Consider the following 22,295-nt stretch of genomic DNA (forward strand, 5'->3'; position numbering starts at 1 on the left):
GGCATTGCACAGCTGACAACCTGTCACATTGTCACCACCAGACTGACACAGACACCCATGCTATTGGTTAGTGGGCCAAACAATGAAGGAAGCAGGAGGTGGGAGAAGCCCTGGCCTATATCTAAACAGTAAGGAGAGACATTTACTGGGAGATACGCCAGAATACACTGCAGCAGGGCGCCAGGGCCACACAAAGTAACACACAAAAAAGTAGACTACATGATTGTGAACATGCACTGCAGCACTGATCATCAACAGACTTAAACATTTATCATTCAACTTGTTTCTGCCCGCAAAATGACTGGATAGGCAGGAATAGCCGGTTTTGTCGCTATTTATTTGTAGCAATTAGACCTTAATTTTTTAATTGTCAATGTTGAAGCATGTTTCTTCCAATCATGTAATACTTTACTTAAAGGTTATAAAGTCTGTGTGTCTAGGAAAGTCTGTGTGTCTACAAAAGTTAACAAAACACATTCCCCCTCCCCTCTCTGACAGGCATCAAGCAAGTAGCTGTCTTTGATGCTTTCATTGATCAGAAAGAGCACTAACAAGCACAGAAGGAGTTTTATGGCCCAAGCAATCAACTCAGTCAGTGCACTATACACAACCACTTTGTAGTTCAAATGGAGAAATGAAGAGCTCTGTCTGAGCTTCCCCTCCCCTCAGGAAATGTCAAATACATAAACAGTGGAGCAAAACCAAAATACAGTCAAGAGGGATGTGTCTTTCTGCAAGGAAACACACAGCACAATAAAACGAGGGCTAAAATATTTAGGCCTATACCAAAATAGGCTAAATGTTAACCTAGCTATACTGCACCAGCACCCTTAAAAACATTTTCAAAATATTTTGTTTTGTATAAGTGGTTCATGTTTTGTATAAATAATAATCAAAATCTACAAAGTAACAATAAATGTAGTGGAGTAAAAGTACAATATTTGGCTCCGAGATGTAGTGGAGTAGAAGCTAAGTACTGGAAATTGGAAATAGGCCTACTCAAGTAAAGTACAAATAACTCAAAATTATACAGTACTTAAGTATAGCCTAACATTTAGGCTATACTTCACTGCAAAATAGCCAGACAATAATTTTACATCGAGGTGCCCAGGGCCATATATGACATCCCTATAGTAGGCTATACTTCCCACCTTCGCAGATGAGGCTGGGACAGGGCTGGGAGGGCACCGACCCTTCCCAGTTCCCACCTATCCCTTTACCCCTCTCCGTCGGGGAGGCAATTCTCTGCCGGTGTCGGGTCGAGGGATAAAAGCCGACCTACAAGCTCTCGCGCCGAACTTGTAGATCGGCTCTCGCCCCGTCGTTAATATTTTAAATGTGACGTAAAAGGGGCGAGCTGCGGCCAATGAGGAAAAGGCTCTGTGCAAAAAAAAAAAAAAAAGAAGAAAAAATAAGCTTTTAGGAAGGAAGCAGAGTTTCCTTGGAGAAAAACAAAACAGTGTAAACAGTGAACAGAACCTGTCTGGGTCAAACAGCTCGAAGAGATACCGCTAGCAGTTGGATGGACGGACCAGCCTGTGTATAGTTCAACTTCTTCACATCATCATGGTATGTTGTTTGTAACGCGATCATTAGTTGTGTTGTCTTTTAACTTTTTTAAGTTTGAACACACGGGGATGAAAAATATGTACGTAGCCTACGCGACGAACAAACTGGACTGGTACAGTAATACGTCGCTTTTAGACCACTCATATAGTTCCTCAAAGTGGATTCTGACCCTCGATCTGGGTTCCTTTGTAACTCTGACAAATGGAACCAAATGGACGAATGGGTCCATTTGGTTCCTTTTGCTGTCAGATAGACAGGGGAGCTGACTTTGACATTTAAAGTGAGAACCATTGGCGTGGACTTTATAGACATGTAGCCTACTCCATTTCGTTGAATATTTGCTGCATTGTATTTCTATTGTATTATATTCGGCAGAAAGTTTATCCATAGGAGTGAATTAAGTTGCATCCGGGGTGTAAGGGTTTCAGCTGGTATGGTCGCCCCTAAACCATCCCTATACTTCATATAGTGTAAACTCTAAACATTAAACTCTCTCTCTCTCTCTCTCTCTCTCTCTCTCTCTCTAATGCAATTTATTTTTAAATAAAGGTGAAGTAAAACAAAAATGCACTAAACCGCGGCGAGTCGAAAAACCGGCGAGTTAATCCAGCAGTAGGTATAGGGTACCGCCCACGTTAACGTGTAGGTGATTTGATTAGGCGTTGTTGTAACCTAGTAATAATCGTAATGGCATGTTTACTTTTGACATGCTATTTCTTGGTTTTTTCTTCCTCCTTTATTTAGCTCTGTTCCATAGCCCAGAGCTCCATTCTCCCTTATAAGACTTTGTTTAGGCTATATAAAAAATATACTTTGCTTTTCTACCCGGCAGTGAGTGAGCATCTACACACTTCGGATCATTGTTCTAGCAGAGACTTCTTGAAGTTTTCACAAGACAAGGTGGGTGGATGCTCATGACATCACTTTGCATCAACGTCAAATCTATGCATCAAATACATTTATTTTATTTTATTTCTTTTTGGGGGGTTTCTGTTTTTTCACAATAGGCTAAATGTATATGTGTTAATAAATAATACATGTGGTATAGGACACATTCAGAGTAAATAGTTGTAGATTGTTTTACTGTGTGCACTCAACAGGTGTTATGTTAAACTACATTAGCTTCGCAATTAGCTTAGTGCAATATGGCATCCTTGATATATTCGACAGAATTTTCCATATAAACGCACATACTCTCCAAGAGTCTGGGCTTTTGCGCCATGATGTAGTGTGTAGCTTCTCCCCTCCTGGGTACTACTAGTGCACGCACTCATAGTCACTGACCGCCATTCGGTTTTTCTTCTGCATAGAGAGAACACCTTGATAGATAAGGGTTCAGGACAACGAGGCCTTTTCGTGGAGGGGTCAGAATGAAATTTGGACTTAGACAGTTTTTCGTCTGTGGTACTTATTACGACAGGTTGTGGTTGCTCAAACAGTCTCAAAGAGGACAAGAGTTTTCGACTACTTGGACCGCGAGGCGACTCTATCGAATAAGTAATTGTATTTACTTTCACTGTTTTTAATACTCCAGCGTGACCTGCGAGCTGACTAGACTGCTTAGGGTCTACTAGCCTTCTGGCTTGTTGTATTACGGACAGGTTTACTTCTGCCCCGGGATATCTGACGCGGTTGCCCTGCTGACGACACAACAGAAAACACCCAAAAGGTCTCCGGGCCGACTAGGGTTGTGGAACTGTGTAAATAGTCAAAACAGTGTGCTAATTTGCTCGAACAGGATGTCAGGCTGGGACCCACACGAGATATGTATCCACTGCCTGGGTCCTGCGCATGCACAGGAGTCCTCGGGGAGAGACCCGCCTTGCCCACACTGCAGGCAGATCTACTGGGGACTCAGATGTCACTGTGCGAAGCGAGCGGATAAACCGCTGCCACAGACCAGACCTATAGGGAGGCTTTCCTGGCCTCTCAGGCTGGCGAGGACTGAGGTCTGTGGCCTCAATGCAAGACCCTTGTCAGTTGACGGTAAAGGTTTCTTGGGTACAGTGTTTGCCCCTGGCACGCCAGGGCACCCCTCAGACCATGGTTGGGCGAAGCCCGGTAACATGGGCCCAAAAGAAAGGGGGTATTGTGTAATACCCGGTAGCCGCTAGCTATTGGGATTTCAGGACTACGTTGGGGTGTCTTGAATGAGTCCGATTGGCCTCAGGCCTGTTGAACGGAGTACTAACTAAATTTTTATCCCACGATTTTGTAACCCAGTTTTTCTTTTTCACCCAGTGCCAATTATCTAATGTAATCCTGGGCGCTACACTTCCTCTGCCAACCTGGGGGGGCAGCGGACTGACCTCATGCCTCCTTCTATGCATGAGGAGTCCAAGCTGCTTCTTTTCACCTGACAGAGGGGAATTTCCCCGGCCGGACGTAGCGCGTGGAAGGGACACGTTATTCCGACCAGTTCCTTTCCCCTCCATCAGGCGCCCCGGCTGGCCAGGGGGAGGTAGTTTTAGAGACCAGGATTACGGCATGTTTTTGTGAGGGTATCTACCCTAGGGGACACGGGGAGAACATGCAAACTCCACACAGAAAGGCCCTATCGCCAACCCCCGCCTCGGGTATGGGCACTGATGACACGGAGGAGGGAACACGCCGCCAGTGCCCACAGCGTCCCCAGCGGGAATCGAACCCAGGACCTTCTAGCTGTGAGGTGACAGCACTACCAACTGTGCCACCGTGCCCCCCTGGAGTACTAACCTGAGAAGGAGCAGGACGAGTCTTGGGCTCTTGACTCTTGTCAGAGTGTCCCAGAGGACTCAGGTTTAGGTACCTACTCGTCCTACAGGGTAAGGCGTCACCTGGTGACGAGCCTGGTTGTTCACAGGATAGACAGCACCTAGGGTGTGTCATATTGAGGCGTTATGGAGTGATCTTAGTGTCTCTTACTGTCATTATTGGACAGGGCTTTCCCACACCAGGGCTCCTGCGATGCTGGATAGGACCGGTTGTCTGAAAGCTACCCCAAGCCTAGGGTGTGCCTCCCTTTTCGTGGTACGAGGGACCCGGTTTACGATGTCAGTCAAAGGAAAAGGGGTTGGGGTCACCTGGGGCCTGAATATTGTGATCTGTTCAAATGGATCACAGGCGAGACTATGACCTACCGGCCCTGTGGGGTTTCGTAGGACATGTCAATTGTCATGGCACGATCCACGCAAAGGCTGAGATTTCTCCAGTCGGTTGTTGGGTACTCGAGCACCCAAACCCTCACATAAGAGTGGCTTATCCCCTGATTGGTCTAACCTGGGCCATAGTGAGGAATCATTGACGATTCCGAAGGGACTCCAGTTTGGGCGTAAGTGATTTTACGGGATACTTACACTAAGCAAATTGCGAAGCTAATGTAGTTTAACATAACTTTGGGTTATATGATAACCAGGGTTATCATATAACCCAAAGTTAATTAAGTAAGTACTATTGGAATCTATTATAGGCCATTACTTGAATTGATTGAATACTATTTATTGATTGATTGAATAATTTACAAGTTTGATAACAGTACAGCCAGGTAGTACAGTCAAAGGGCTTGTTTACACTGTGTTCCGTTTTTCCACCTACATTTAGAGTAGCCAATTATATTTACCCCCCTTTTTTCTCCCCAATTTAGTTGTTAATGTATGCCAATTAACTCCTCCCCACACACATTTGTGCCACTGCTGTTGTATCCTACTGACTGACCTGGCTGCCAGTCAGGAGCCCCCACCAGGAGGACTACTCCTTCCACCGAGAAAGCCAGATTCACCACAGTGGATTTTTTGAACCCACAACCTCCGTGGTGGTGGGCAGGGACTTTACCACTGTGCCACACCTGCCCGGTGTCACATCTCATACGTTTGTGTAAAGTATGTTAAATATTTCCCTTTAAACAGAGGGTTGTTGCCAGCCATGTCTTCTGCCACGAGCACCCTGGGGGAGGACTACACCGACACCATCTACGCGGAGATGCCAGCCATGTTTGATGGTATGAAGCTAGCGGCGGTGGCCACGGTCCTCTACATCATTGTGCGCTGTCTGAACCTGAAGAGCACGCCAGGCCCGCCCGAGGTCATCTGTCAGGACACGCCACTGAACCACTTCCTACTCAAGTCCTGTCCCATGTTCACACAAGAGTGAGTTATGAATTGTTGGGTTTTACTATATCCATGGCCTCACAGCAGAATTGCCCAAGTCATTTTTGGTCAAATTGACATTGCTGCCTAACTCTGCCTTATTATTGGCTATGCCCTCAGCCTATCAGAATTCTTATTTACATTCCAAAATCACTGCTTAAGTCATTTTAAGTAAACTTTTTGATTTTAGGCGGAAATAAGCATTCTGATAGGCTGAGGACATACAGTAAGGCAGGATGAATCAGCAGTGTTAACCCATTCTGACCTGAGATCAGATTCATACGAGGTTTCCACTGGACACACACTGGTCTGATGAACCCATTCTGACCTGAGATCAGATTCTAAAAATGTCAGTCGTTCTTCGATTTTTCTAAAATAGCAGACCTACAAGCTCGTATCGCGCCACTCGGTGGCGCGATATGAGCTTGTAGATCTGCTATTTTTGAGTGGTGCAACCACTCCTACAACCAGCTTGCAATGTCCTCGCACCTGTTTGTGTGTCTGTGTGAGCATGACCTGTTTGTGTGTCTGTGTGAGCATGACCTGTTTGTGTGTCTGTGTGAGCATGAGTATGTGACTTAATATTCAATAGCTAAAGCATAACACGATGCTGACACCAAAATGGGTGCCCGGTCAGAATGGGTTAAGGAGAGTAGAGTTAGGCAGAAATAAATATAATAGCAGATAAACATGACTTATGACTGCAAGTCAACTATAGATGACTTAGGCAGATAGTGATTTTTCAATATGACTTAGGCAATTATGTGTGTGATCTGTGTGGGGTGCAGAAATGGTTCGCCATCATTTACGCTTCAATCTTCCACTGAGAACTTGTCGTGCTAGAAAATGGTGTTGCCTGTGTCTTTAACTTCTCCTGGCGTCATTTTGTGGGAGGGGGTATATGTGAAGGGATGTTGCTGAACTGGGAAAGGGGGCAGAAGTCCAGGTCGCTAGCCATACCACTCCCTGGTTGATCACATGTGGTGCTTTATGGTGAGGCGTGCCACAAATGGAAACCATCTTCCCTTCAGAGAGTGAAGACATTGGACATTCATCATGTACACACAAAGTGCACGCTACCTACAGTACAGAATAGCCGAAAGAGCTGGGTGTGCAACTGTTTGTCATTAGTCTGACTTCCAAGGGACTTTCCTAGGTTCGGTCTAGACTTTAGGCTGAAAACAAAGCTTCTTTGACACATTTGCAGGGCGTTGCAGAAAATGAGCTCACTCAGCTACTACCCTGGGAAAATATTAAATATGGAACAAAAACAATTGAAATTAATTACAATCGTGCGTCTGGACACACACACACACACACACACACACACACACACACACACTAACTAAACACAAACTAAAAGATACACACAAACTAAAAGATACAAAAAACTTGTACCTGTGTCAGTAATTCTTTATACTGCAAACAAACTGTATTGCAGACCAAAAGGAAAACACTAAACTGTTGCTTTTAAGTTAAAATGTAATATTTTTTCATGAGTTAAACTTGATCAACCAAAATAACCAGTAAGACGCCTGAGGGCGAGAACCCGCCTGGGTGACAGCAGACTGCTGGGCAATCACTGGCGCTTTGGCATGGGGGGTCAGATACAGGGTGTACAGGGTTTGATGAGGTCAGATCACCTTATGGAATGTCAGAACAGGTCAGCTTCATAGTTAGTACCGGGCCTTAATTTACGGGCCTTTTGAGAACTCTAGTTTTCGCCGGCTGCTGGGCAAGGCTGCACTAATAACTTTGGGGTAGGCCTGTCTTGAGTTTAAATGGACAGAGACATCGAAGAGGAAGGATGGATGGGGAAGGATCAACATATGGAATGTCAGAACAGGTCAGCTCCATATATGGAGATCTAAGGGTTTGAGGTCGGACGTAGTGTTGCTGGCCAATATTGATTGACATCAGGGATCTCCATATATGGGCTTAATATTGATGACATCAGGGATCTCCATCCCTGATGATGTCATGTGATGTCACGAGGCGCAATGATTCAATTCAGTTGAACAATCAAGGTACAAATGAAGATGTTCAATCTCTGATTTATTTAAGTCCCGCAACGCTCAAAATGGGGGGGGAAAGTATATTACTCACTCAACCTTCAAGTAAGGATGCCACAGCAGGTTCTCCTTTGTCCAAAAGCTCTGAATTGATTCAGAGCTAAACAAAAAAAAATCTTCTTCAGATCTCAAAAGTGTTCCAGCCCCACTACTCTGTGGTTTATCAATTTCTGGTTATGGTTTAGTATTGGCCTTAAAAGAGTCTCTTTCACAAATCACCACCAAACACTCTTTTTGATACCTAAAATGGAAGCCCTGGCCACTTCACTTCCTGTATTTTTATAGCTGTTCCTGGTACCTCACCAAGGAAGCTCTGAGAAGGAAGGGAAGTGGTCACGTGACTGGGCTGCGCCATGACACTTTCAAGGACACTTTCATGGGAGCCAAACTCACACAGGAAGTGCAATGAATACATGGCAGTGAATGGAGCCGGCTGGACCAGCTCATAATAAACATTATTCATGAACAATTGAGACCTTTTGTAAAGTAATCACTTCTGGAAAATAACAGAAGACATATCACAGGTTGTTTTCTAATCACTTACTTTTCGATGTGCACAGAGTGCACAGTATATAATTGTATCTGAGGATCTAAACAGTTTCTGGCTCCGAAGTATCGCGATATTTGGCTGCCAGACAGGAAACCTTGGGAAGTCTCGCGATACTTGGTGCGTTCAGAAATGTACTTTGTACTTTATGGTATCTCTATTTTTATAGAGATACCATACCTCTATAAAAAATTACACAGTGTACACATCGAATAACAACACAGCAGACAATAATGTGTTACATGTCTTCTGTTATTTTCCAGAAGTGATTACTTTACAAAAGGTCTCAATTGTTCATAAATAATGTTTGTTCATGAGCTGGTCACTGAGCTCTCATTGACTCCAATGCATTCTGCCAAACTTCCGGGTAGTTTGGCTCCCATGAAAGTGTCCATGAAAGTGTCATGGCGCAGCCCAGTCACGTGACCACTTCACTTCCTTCTCAGAGCTTCCTTGGTACCTCACTTCCCCCGTTTCCAGACCTAAACGGAAAACGGTTTTGCGCTACGGACAGAAGAAGCTGTTCCGAGTTTTTAGACAGCTGGTGGATGGAAAAGAAGCTCCACCTCCGCGGACGACTGCCGCGGAGAAGAGCGTATCCGGGAATCTGGCCGTCGCGCAAGTCGTCCGCGGAAGTCGAGCATTTTTTCCATCCACCAGCTGTCTAAAAACCCGGAAAAAGAAGATGCGGACAGCCGAGGACGTGCGCAGCTCTTTTGATAGTGTGGCAGTACCCTTCCTGGAACTGTTGTTAACATGCTTTTTCCCCACAGCTGCCCCTATGAGCAAACCTTATCAACAGAAAATAAATGACCATATTCAAACAACACAAAGCAAAACATTATTTTCCCGTACACTACATTTCTGGGTTAAATATTAACAAATATATTTCCTTATCACCCAGCATGTTATGTTTCATTTTCTTTCAATACCAGGACAGACAGGACAGACAGGAAATCCATTTCTTCCCAGATTTATGTGGCAGTGTCACATACTATGCATGCTGACCTGGTTGCTGTTGCTGTCCATGTCCAACAAGTTATTAACCAGTTTTCCACCTTCAAGGTGCCGAATGTAAATTATCTTCTGTCTGTTTGTTCAAAGTTTGTTTATTGGTATTTTCCAAATCACACATAGGTCAATGAGACAATATAGCATACACAAAGTGTAACCCCTCCCCACCCTCCAAAGTTCCCGGTCTGAAAGAGCCCTGGTATCTTTTTTTTTTTAAGTAAATTTTATTCAAAGAGTTAGATCATGTGCAGTTTTCACAGAAAGAGAATACGACTGTTTTTTTTACATTTTCTCCCACAACTCCCTTCCCAGTCCTCCCCACCCACCCACCATCTTTCCCCACGAGGCCAGACATACAAACAACATACAAACACGGGTATAAAAAAAACAATAATTTGAGTACAAAGCAATACACACAACATACAGTATATACAGGTATAAAACCAATAGGTAGATAAGATACTAAGACACAAAGAAAGGGATCACATGGTTATGGTTAATAAACAACTTCAATGGGGGGTAAGATTAACAATAATACAAACGGGTAAATAAAAATAAAACAAAGTAATATTAAATACAAATAATTATATATATATATATATATATATATATATATATATGTATGTATAAAAAATTAATAAAAATAAAATGAAAAACTATATATATACATATAAAGAGCCCTGGTATCTTGTACCATTAACAAAAAGAAGACAATGCATGACACACAGATTAACGTTGAAAGTTGAAAGGAAATGTAAAACAAGGCTCTAAACAAGTAAAATAAATTAAATATACACAGTAGAATATGTACTATCAATAAATGGGTGGAAAATACACAAACACTAGATTTCATTTGAAAAGTTCTGACAATATCACATTTCTCACCATTCCAAATTTAGATGGATGCATCATTTGCGTGTCATCATGTTATCTTGTTAGATTCATGTATGTCCACTAATACAACTACAGTACTATGTTTAATATTTAGTTGTGTTATTTAAATAGATGCTAGGTTTGATGTGCCCCTGCCGTCTAGTTACTCTGTAGCATGTATTGAAAGCACCAACGTTTAACGGGAGCCTCTGTCCATCTGTCTGTTAGGTACATTCCTCCGTTACTATGGGGTAAAAGCGGCCACCTCCAAACCATGCTGTACGCCAAGATGGGCCGTGTCAGAACCCCCACGCCATGCGGCGTCCGCAAGTTTCTCCCCATGCACGATGGAGCCACGGGCACCTTTGACCTCTTTGAACCACTGGGAGACCACAGCACCGGAGGTGAGTAGGGCTGTCACTCACCATTACAATGTTTTGTAATGGTTGACGGTTAATTATCATTAACGATTTATTGGCATTGAACATATATTTCCGTTTACGTTTCGCAGTCACAAATTGCACAGGTCAGATATGACAAATGACTTTAATATACCAGTAAGACGCCTGAGGGCGAGAAGCGTCCTCGCCCTAAAGGGGCGAGCGATGGCTGGGCGAGCGATGGTGCTTTGGATTGGGGGGTCAGATCAACATATCTGCCTGGTTGACAGCAGACTGCTGGGCAAACGCTGGTGCTTTGGCATGGGGGGTAAGATCTTAATTTTCGGCGGCAGTCAAGGATGGATGGAGAAGGATCAACATATGGCATGTCAGAACAGGTCAGCTCCATATATGGAGATCTAAGGGTTTGAGGTTTTAAGTTAGTTTTTAATGGCGGAAATGGCTGATTTACAAGCTTAGATTTCTGCTATTTTTGGAAAATTTGAAAACGCTTATGACTACTATGCAAAACAATTGTGATTATCTCAAATAATTGCCATTAGGTGAATTGTGACAGTACAGGCCTAGAGGTGAGAGAACCACTGGACCTCAAAGACGGACAGACAGACAGACAGACAGACAGACAGACAGACAGACAGACAGACAGACAGACATGTGTCATGGGTTTGTAAATTGGATCATCATGACTCATGAGCAGAATAACATCATGTGGTTCTCAGAGTTCATGGTTGTCTGTCTGCTCTCTATTCTTGGACAGTCTCTTGGTTAGATCCTTTCAATTTGTCCAATGTTTTCAGTTTCGTAAAACCAATTTCAAATAGGGTAGGCAAAATAAGCCTCGGCTTCAGTCTACTCTTTTCGGTAACTGTATGTATGTATATGTAGGCCTATATCTGCTCTTTTAAATGGACCAAAATAAAATGTACTACTACACATACAGTAATTATGTTATATATGGTCATAAACACTCCCTGACAGTGACCCCTGATCTCTGTTTGTTTGTGTGCATGCATCTGCGTCACCACCACACAGATGATGTCACCATGGTTATTTGCCCTGGGATCGGCAACCACAGCGAGAAGTCCTACATCCGGACCTTTGTTGACCACGCCCAGAGGCAGGGCTACAGATGTGCCGTCCTCAACCACCTGGGGGCGCTACCCAACGTCGAGCTCACCTCACCGCGCATGTTCACTTATGGTAAGTGTTGCAAGTTGAAATTGTCATGTTTTGTTGAATTATTAACGATTTCCCCCCCTTTTAAAGCCCCATTATGTGCGATACACAGCTTCTACCAATAAACAAGGGGAGCGTTGCGTCAAAACACACTTAGATCCGCTAACGACATCCTGGCAAGCATCCTCGTCTCCCAAGCTGTGGAATGACCCTCTCACTCACTTTCTGTTATCTTATCCACTACACCCTTCAGACTCTGCCTCACTCCTACTAGCATTCGTCAATACGTGTATCATTGTATCACCTGTTGCCTATTTTGATAGATGTAGGTTACTTGTTCATACTGTATGCTCTTCATGCTATTTAGATAGATAGACATTATTTTTGTTTTATTTTATCCTAGTTACTTTATAGCACTGAATTGTCTTCTTTTGACTCTTGTTTAGTTTATCAGACATTCACCTGGTTGTTTGACCAGGGTTCATGCCATTTACTATGATCTTGTAAGACCCTCACAAGAAAGTCCTCTAAAGAAAATGCCAATTGTCTTCTCCCAGGTTGTACGTGGGAGTTTGCAGCCATGGTGGCCTACGTTAAACGCTGCCTGCCCCAGAGCAAGCTGGTAGTTGTAGGCTTCAGTCTGGGAGGAAACATCGCCTGCAAGTTCCTTGGAGAGAAGCGCTCCAACCAGGACAGAGTTCTCTGCTGCGTCAGTGTGTGCCAGGGATACTGCCTCGTCAGGTCAGTACTCGGGTATACACCACCAGGTTGCCACTGTGTGGACGTACTGTACCACTACTACAGCAGTGGTGTGTTAGTAGTAGTATGTTTTGAAAAACAGAATTAATAATAAGGCATTGGCCTTTCTGGAGTGTTTAGTTTGCTGTTTAGTTTTTGTCCTTTCTTGTTGCTGTTTTTGCAGTTTTTTCTTTTTCTTTCTCTCTCTTTTCTTTTCTTTTTTGGTATCTGTGCGTGGGGGGATTAATGTGCATACATTTTTTTTAACCATACAAAAATTTGTATTGATGCTATGTCATACGTGTGTGTGTGTGTGTGTGTGTGTGTGTGTGTGTGTTCACTCGCAGGGGTCAGGAAACACTTGTCCAGTGGGACCAATGTCGAAGAATCTACAACTTCATGATGGCAGAAAACATGAAACAGATCATTCTGTCACACAGGTGACTGTTAACCCACCTGCAATCTCACACACACACAAAAAGGTAGTCGACGAAATCACACTGATCGTGTGTGTGTGTGTGTGTGTGTGTGTTGAACAGAGGCAGTTTGTTTGGTATGAGCTCTGGCATGACGGAGGAGCTAGACCTCAGCAAACTCTGCACAGCCACCTCTCTGATGCAGATTGACGACAACATTATGAGGTACTGTACTGTGTACTTGAACCTTTGATTCATGTTAACCACGTTAACCCTGGCCCACCGCCACCGTAGCCGTCTGGGGGCACCTGACAGCGCATTGCGGGTTCAAATCCAGATCCCGACGAGCTTTGCATAACCCACCTCTCTCCCCATTGTATTTTAAATTTCTGTTTATTGAATAGCACTTTATGACATGACATTCAGCAGTATAGTCAACATTCTTTTTTTTACATTTGCCTTTTTTTTTCTTATAGTTCCCTCCCCCCACCCCTTCTATCTTTAGGCAATGTCATATTGCCAGTTGTCACAATTTGTAAAAACTGGCAGACCCAAAAGCAGAACACAACAAAGCCAAAGTCCAAGGGTGTTTATTGAAAAAACTGAGGAAAAAAGGAGCTTGTAGATCTGCTATATTCGGTGTGGTCGAGCAGGCTGAGGCTGATGGCAGGCAGGCAAGGCAAAGAATCTGGTCAGAATATTACTGAGAAAAAAGGAGAAGAGCCAGGATCAAAAATCACGAGAAGCAAAAAATCAAGGATTCACAAGGAAATATCCTAGAAGGGTTGACTAGAAGCGTTACCACGCACTGAGGTTGTGAAATGATCTGGCATCAGCATGGGGAGAATACCAAACATTTATAGACTGGAGGATGATTAGCTGATGCCAGGCAGGTGAGGGAGATAAGGGAACTGGAACCAGGTGTGCCAAGCTGGGAGCTGGAGCCAAGCCTACGCCCAAAACACACGCCCACTCACAAAGACACACACACACACACACACACACACACACACACACACACACATAGACAAACACAGACACTGACAGAGACTGTGACAAGTACCGGTACACATTCACAAAAGTGTATTGCAAGTGACCTAGTTCAACATCGTACTGGCCGGTATTTGAAAGTATAAAATAGTACAGAGAAATAAACAGTAAAGTAGAAAAAGAAAACAACAACCATCTTAATGAATTGCAGTACAGTATGGTTTGGTTGTGACATGGTCGGGCCTCCGAGAGATTGGACAGGAAAAAGGACAGGCGATTTTATGTGCACTGTGCATACAGTACATATACTGTTTTAGTTTTTCTCTCCCCATTTCCTGTCAGTCTACTGACCTGTCAATGAAGGCAAAAAAGCCCCCCCAAAAAAATAAAAACTAACTCTGACGTCCCTGTTATGTCATAAAAACATTCAGTGAAAATAGGCAAACAAATGGCAATCGATTTAAAACATGCTTTACAAAGTTTACAAAGGCTGCCGACTGCCGAGTGTCACACCAGCGTGAATTATCATAGGAATGAGCCTAAATTCATATTACCCTCCATTGTGTGACCCAGAGACGAAATGTTTTTTATAATCGTCATGGGGGCCCGTCCCCCCTCCTCAGACTTAGTTAGAGCGGTGTGATTACATACAAAGTCAATGCAAAGACGAGAATTGCGCGAACGGGCGTGGCGAGACCTGGCGCAGTACAAACGGGACGAACCGACTAGGCGAATATACTGTAAATATTCAGGTCTAATTCCTCATGGGGGCTCGAGCCCCGCCGCCCCCACGGAGTCTACGTCACTGGTGTGACCTGCTAAATCCCGTAGTGTAGGTGTGAAGAGACATGCGCATGACGTTATTACAATACGGTAGTGCCAAAGATAGAATCACCCAATGGTGGACAACTGTCAATGAAGTATGTAGGGTTTAAGTGCTTAATAATACCACTTCAATTCTGTTGCAGGAGATTCCATGGCTACAGTTCCTTAAAGGATTATTATGACCACGATAGCTGCATTCAATACATTCAAAATGTAAGTCTGCCTGGTATTCACTCACATACTGTGAATATTTATTATTATTATTACCAATTATCAATAATTTCTATGCAAAACTTCAAATTGTGTTAAAGGACCACTTCACCACTTTTCAACCTATCTTCATATAATAGGTCCTCACTAAAAATCATGATAAAATGGCGCAATTCTTTTCTACTCAGTCTGTGTCTCATAGGAGGGCTGTGGGCAGTTCAGAAACCGTCCTCCAGTGACATCATCGATGGGGAATCCAAGCTAATAGAAACTGCAGGCTTTCTAGTCCTGAAAAGTTGCAATGCGAAAATGGAAGCTATCGTTCTCACGTTAATGAAAATCTAAACATTTTTGTAAAAAAAATCCTGTTTAAAAAAAAGAATCTGCCTAATGATGATGTCACTGGAGGACGGTTTCTAAACTGCCCACAGCCCTCCTATGAGACACAGACAGAGTAGAACAAAATTGCGCCATTTTTTCATGATTATTAGTGAGGACCTATTTACCTATTATATGAAGATAGGTTGAAAAGTGGTGAAGTGGTCCTTTAATGAATGCCAATATTATTACTTCTGCAACTTTTACTACTACTGCTTCCAGTAGCATTAGTACTAAAACAAAAATGATGTACTACAAATAATAATGTAATGTAACAAAACATTTTAAACCGTAACGGAGGATGTCATGTTCCTGGTCTCAGATCGATGTTCCTCTTCTGCTGGTGAACGCTTCAGATGACCCCCTGATCCATCAGAGTCTACTGACGTTCCCACGCACACTCGCTGGTATGTGTGTGTGTGTGTGTGTGTGTGTGTGTGTGTGTGTGTGTGTGTGTGTGTGTGTGTGTGTGTGTGTGTGTGTGTGTGTGTGTGTGTGTGCCTATCATATCGTTGTCTCGATATTTAACTGTATGGGCAGGCATGTGCACGAGTACTGCAATAGTTTAATGGGACGTGTGTGTGGCACCCATTTAGCTACACAGAATGGACAACAATACGGCAACACGTCACAACACACTATGTAGATTGGCTATTTCCGTGATTATTCGTATGACCAAGTATAGGGCTTAAGAGCTGATGAAGTCGTACTGTTCTCACCTCCATCACCAGACGGTCTTATTGAATAATTCAAGGCCACACGATCCCTCAGCACTGGCTGCCTTTGTGTTTGTTTGTTAGTGTGTGTAGATCGGTCTCAGTAGATTATGTAGATCTGAGATCTTAACTTTGTGTCTTAATAAAGGAAGCCATGGCTCATTGCTCTCTCTGGGCATTTATAGTACAGAGCAATGAGCCAAGGCGTAGCTCAACTGTTATGGTTCATTATATTGCAAGTTACTGATAAGTAGATGGAGGAAAACTCTTAATTAGTTATATTCCAAAGACTCCTGACATCTATTAATGGTGAGTCACTTGTACATTCTCTGGGTAGTCCACTATTAAAATGTGTACATTGTGTGTACATAAAGTCTACTCTATATCTCTGCGTTTGCACCTGCACCTGCGTTTCTAAACCAGTAGACAGTTAAATGCTGAGCTTTAATTTAACTCTGGGTCCAAATGGATCCGTTTGTCCACTCTCAGAGTTTACACGGTGTAGTGTGTCTGTAAAGAACACGCATCAACTGGAAGTTATGCAGGTACTTCCTCATACTGCCTTCTAACTGGGTGATCAGGTTCATGGAAGTACAAATAAGGTACATAATTGATGGATGGATTAATGAATAATGATTACTACCAGTTAAAACGATATAAACTAATGATATTTAAGGGCGACCATCTCTAAGGCATCTAGAAGTCTCATATTGGGTGGTGGGTGAAGATCCATTGCGAGTCGCAGGCGCGGAAAACACATGCTAACACAACAGTGATATGTTACCATGCATTCTGAAGTTTATTACACACAGAGTAATATATACAGTAGGACAGTAGATCTATGACGTCCCTATAGTAGATTATGGAAACTTATGATAAGAACAGAATGAGCAGGACCACGCTTGCATCTCATATCATATCGTATGTACAGTCAGTGTCACTCTGACACAGTAGTAGACAATCATCATGTCATGGTTATCAATATGCTTCACATCACAACATAAACTAAGAGCTAACACGTGAACACACACCGGCACACAAATGCTTCACTGAATTCTTTTCACTTAAGTTATTGTATCGTTTGATTTTGTATCGTATCGCTTTGAAATTAAAATAATCGGTATTGAATTGTTTTGCAACGAAAATAATGGATTGTATCGAGACTAAGTACTTTGCGTTGAATTGAGCAATTTTATTTTATATCCATAATAATACACTTGTGTATTTTATATACATAATAATACATGTTTTTCTTTCAAAACCTGCGCTATCCACATTTTTTCCACATGTTTCGCCTCCATGCCTCTCACTTTCAACCACAGCCTTTATAAAGCAAGTAAAACAGCAGATTAAAGTAGCCGTGATTACAGATCTCTCCTGAAGTAGGTGTATAATAATTTGACACATGCCATTATTTCCTCTTCTACCTGGAACTTGTCCCTCAACTTCTCCGCGCGTCCAAAATAAACGCAGGTCAGTCGCTCCCCGTCTGAGAAGACCTTTAGGAGGAGACTAACAAGTATACACTAAGTCAAATGTAACACACCTATTCCCTCATTGTTCAAGTTAGGTTGTACTGCCTTTAATTACAGAAGCATGGATTCACCAGCAGTCCAATGCACAAAATACTTCTTATAAGACAGACTACAGTAAATCACTCAACAGTGACAAAAATATGGTCATGATTTAAAGGAGTAAACTGTGTTAAATCCTGGGTTTGACTTTTGTGTTCAGGTGAAAGGTAGTTCCACCTATTAGTTCCACGTAGAACAGGAAATAATGACATGTGTCATGACACCCTTCAGAGCTAGACACTGAAATGTGCTTGTGTGCTCTGGAACAGTCTTGTCTAGTAAATCAATAACTCACAGCCAGAACAAATTATTACACACCTACTGCAGGAGAGGAGATCTGTAATCACGGCTACTTTTATCTGCCGTTTTACTTATAAAGGCTGTGTGGTTGAAAGTGAGAGGCATTGTGGAAAAAGGTGGATAGCGCAGGTTTTTAAAGAAAAACATGTACTGTATTATTATGCATATAAAATACACAAGCGTATTTCCGTGTCCGCTGTTTTTCCGCCCCTCATGAGCAGACCTATCATTGATCCAGGTGACAACGTCAGCACCAAACGCTCCCCATCTGACAAGGCCTTTACTCTGTTGTGTGCACAGGCCTTTAGTGACACCAGCCAAATGTCATGTTATATTACAGCTACTACTGTAAAATATTTAGTGTGTGCGTGTGCGCCAAGAGGTAGTGTGAGAGGTGGAGTGTTGGGTGACAGAAAGAGAAAGTGGTTGGCCTTGTATTTCCACGGCGAAACTCAAGGTCCTGGTCAGAGCCTTGACCACTTTTCCCCAGTTCTTTTTGGTTCTTAGTCCATGAGCCAGAGCTCCAAAATTGGAATATTAATTATGAATTGAGTGGGCAAAACTATACCTATATTAAATTGTTATTCCCTAGGTATGGTTTTGCCCACTCAATCCATAATTAACGTTCCAAATTCGGAGCTCTGGCTCATGGACTAAGAACCAAAAAGAACTGGACCGGTTCCCATGTGAACCAACCAATTCTTCTGCCAGTTTATTTCAGTGTTTTTACCTTATTTTGTCGACCCATGGGACCCGTGATGATGTGTCAACAAAGCCTGTCTAGAGCAGCGGACGATCATGTTTTTTCTTTACCCGGAAAGTACAATTTTTAAACGATCATCGGTTCTTTAGTTATGGGCCGTGAACGCAATCTAGGAAAATAATCAGAGATAAATGTATTTTATAACCTTGAGGCCGATGGGAGAGTTTTCACTTCCGGTTAATTTCCGGTAGTATCATTCATACTATGGCGAAGAGCGCCTTCTGGTGTAATCACTGTGTAATCACATCTGACGGTCCTTGCCTGTCAAGCGGTTGCAATCTGGGAACCTGATTCGGAATATGACCTTGAGAGATTAGGTTTGATCTGACGCAATATTACGTGTTTGGCAGTCAATGTGTGGGTTAAAATGTTTTTTAAATGTTTTTTTTTAATATCTGTTCCTAACAGAGAAGAAGCACAACGTGGTGTTTGCTCTGACGCAGCACGGAGGTCATCTGGGCTTCTTTGAGGGGGCGGGGCTTGTGCCTCAACCTCTCACCTGGATAGACAAGTTCATCGTGGGCTACGCCGACGTCATGTGTCAGTGGGAGGAGAACCACCGGCCACCCTGCCAGAAGAAACAGCACACATGCACACACCACACACACCAAGCGTAACGCCTGCTTGTGAGATGTGCACTCACACACACGCACACACACACACACACACACACACACACACACACACGCACACACGTGCTTCCAAAGCACAGTATAAGTTTAATGTATGCTGGATGCTGGTGTATGCACACGTACAGCTGTTATACAGTACAGTATGTGTGTGGGGTGGTGATGGGACCTGTTCACATTGTATATAATATATATATATTATGGACCCAATCAAATATCTTTTAACCAAATACCGCAATATCAATATTGTGACGATATTGTGGGGATGACTATTGGTGCTTGCACAAAATATTTACACAATGGGATTTTTGATAATCATGCCTATAATGCTGTATAATATAATACTCGGTTGGTAGAGAAGCGCTACAACAGCCGGGAACATTCCTAAAATGACATTACTTTACTTGTAATGCAGCATTTATGCCATAACACACAAATTAACATACACAAATAATGCACACACATATAAACAAACTCTTTGATTCTACCTCTTCCTTTGCTCTATACATTGCTGTTGCTGGCCTACAGAGACACTTTTCTTACTGCCTTTCGAACACACTGTTTTTGGAACACATTTTGTACATGTCGGTGCTTAAGTTTGTTCTGCGACACCTTTAAGCAGAGGTACTACTGACCAAACGATGTCTCTTTCAAAACGGTATGTTGCCTTTACTTCTACTGCTGCTAGTGATACTGATGCTACTACTACTTTATATGGGGCATAGCAGTGGAAGCCATTTTCTGATTCCGTTAAAAAAAGGCCATTCATTTACCCTTGGAGATTTCAAAAATATATTTATCAATTATTGTAAGCCTAGAATCAAGCTATCCAGGTTAATCATGGCCATACAACATATATATAGTATATCATATATTTATCATTTTCTCACAGAATCAAAGGTTTTATGGTCATGATGACTTTATTCTAGGCTTAAAATAAATATTTTTGGAAATCTCTGGGAAAAATCAATATCCCTTTTTTGAGTGGAACCACAAAATGGCTGCCACTGCCATGCCCTATTGCTGCCTGCTAAGGCTGCTGATATTACTAATCATGATGATAACAAAGCGCTTAAAAGCGTTGCACAAAGTTCAGTTCAGAGACGATCAAAAGACGGCATATGAACGCCGTCTAAAAAGAAAAAGCTAACGAAACCATGTAGTAATGAAAATAAAGTATTTTAGGAAATTACACAATGACAATCGATGAACATGGGTTGATTCATGTTTACAAAAGTAGTCTTACGGACCTAAATATTACATTATGTATAGCCATTCGCTACATGACCAAGCTGCACGTTCGATGTGGTTTACAGTTACACACAGGAGTCCTGCTTTTCTTAACCACTTGAAACCTAGCATCCCTATTCTGAGGGGACCATTCACCCGAAATAGCTGATATGCAACCTCACAACAACGCATCCCAATGCAACCCATTGTGAGCTTGTAGATGCACAAAAAGATGTGGTGTAGATGCACAAAAAAGCAGACCCAAGTGCAAATAAGTATGTGTTTACTAAGTATTATACAACGGGTCGTTTCAAGGAAGCAATCTGATTGGTTGAAACAGCCTTCTAGCCGTGCTTCAAACCAGCATCATGGAAAACAATTAACAATTAAAACAGAATTTAGCTGTGTGTTGTTCTCCCAGACTTGGTGGCTAGGCTAGCTAGTTTCTTGGGACATTTGTGGTCGTCATCTGTCATTAAAAAAAATATGATTTTTTTTTTTAAGTGACACTCTTAGTTTTAAGGGTAACTGTTAATAATATATAATCGCAATATTACACAAGAGGGTGTGTGTTACTGTCATTAATGGTACTTCTGCAATGCAGGCGTGCCATATTAATGACAGTAACGTGTATTGTTGCTTAATAGAACCATGAGCTCAGGACCCAGCCTTATTGCATAACACACTTTGTGATTTTGTGAGAACTGATTTTGGATTCCAAACCACTGGTTGTAAAACATTGTTTTGAATGTAACAGGCAGGATAGTTGGGCACTACGGACATCTGCGTACCTTGATGTAAATGGGCTATTTTGTCCCAAAATATGTAAGGTAATGTAAGGTATACAATGATTAGATGTTGCAATAATTAACGTCTAATATTTCTAGTGCTACACAACCTGTATATGCAGTCATTTTGGGGCATAAACAATAAGTTGAAGGATAAAATTAAGTCTGATAGGATGGATGGTATTTTAAAACGACGGCACCCTCTGCTGTTGATTTGGAGCATTCCTTTTAGGGCGTGTTGAGCAAACTATATTGTCTTATCTGTTGTTTATTTACTAAGGGGTTATGTTGAGGAAAGATTTTATGTTGAGTAACCATTGAGTATGTCTCCTTTGTTTTCGTCACGCCGTCATGCTGCATTGAGTGCTACTATATCAAACTGCCTAAAGAGAAAACGTACAGACTGAAGGTGCTTTTTGGCAAAACCAGGGGAGACGATGGTAACTAATATTATAATCAGGTCCAAGGCCTTCAATGTAGGGCTTGTTCATCGGGCCCTACATTAAAGGCATTTTAATTTGAAGAGTGCCTTTGACCTGAGTTTTATATTGGTCCATAAGTCTTATTTAGGATCATCCAGGATTCCAGGTATTGATCTTTGGACCAAATTACTGTGTTCATCGGTCCAGTGTATTAATGTTCTACTTTTCAAAGTTCTGTCCATGAACCTATCAAGGCTGGGTGAGGCATTATGTTGAGTCTCAGAGGGATTTAAAATGTACTTGCCTTTGATAATAAAATAAAACCTAATATAAATCATACTTCTACTTCTGAATTCTGAGCTGTTCATTATGAACCAAGGTAAATACTGTCTAGCTGGGCTGTATATTGCTCCATGTTTGATTACACTTGGGATGCTTAGGATTACCAGGCCTCATTCCATTGGATGTTTAAAAAAAAAAACATGTGATTTAATTATGTAAATGTGTCTGTTAACAATAACATGGATTAATTCAATGCAA

At 42.3% G+C, this 22,295-nt stretch overlaps 1 protein-coding gene across 1 annotated transcript; it reads left to right on the forward strand.

Moving 5' to 3' along the window:
- The first annotated feature begins 1,427 nt into the window (after window positions 1–1,427).
- Window positions 1,428–22,083, forward strand: LOC310857329 (monoacylglycerol lipase ABHD2-like). Its single transcript, XM_083762951.1, has 11 exons — window positions 1,428–1,569; window positions 2,402–2,469; window positions 5,454–5,693; window positions 10,428–10,603; window positions 11,633–11,800; window positions 12,334–12,517; window positions 12,862–12,954; window positions 13,054–13,155; window positions 14,889–14,958; window positions 15,656–15,740; window positions 19,095–22,083. The coding sequence occupies exons 3-11, from the start codon at window positions 5,470–5,472 to the stop codon at window positions 19,301–19,303; spliced, it is 1,311 nt and encodes a 436-aa protein (XP_083619077.1). The 5' UTR covers window positions 1,428–1,569; window positions 2,402–2,469; window positions 5,454–5,469; the 3' UTR covers window positions 19,304–22,083.
- Window positions 22,084–22,295: the final 212 nt, after the last annotated feature.

Source organism: Protomyctophum parallelum (genome assembly GCF_964188405.1).
Source record: "Protomyctophum parallelum genome assembly, chromosome: 4".
In the NCBI taxonomy this organism is placed as follows: domain Eukaryota; kingdom Metazoa; phylum Chordata; class Actinopteri; order Myctophiformes; family Myctophidae; genus Protomyctophum; species Protomyctophum parallelum.

Coding starts and splice junctions, on each gene's coding strand:
- LOC310857329 (XM_083762951.1), top strand. CDS start 5,470: ATGTCTTCTGCCACGAGCACCCTGGGGGAGGACTACACCGACACCATC. Junction 5,694..10,427: donor TGTCCCATGTTCACACAAGA/GTGAGTTATGAA, acceptor TCTGTCTGTTAG/GTACATTCCTCCGTTACTAT. Junction 10,604..11,632: donor GGGAGACCACAGCACCGGAG/GTGAGTAGGGCT, acceptor ACCACCACACAG/ATGATGTCACCATGGTTATT.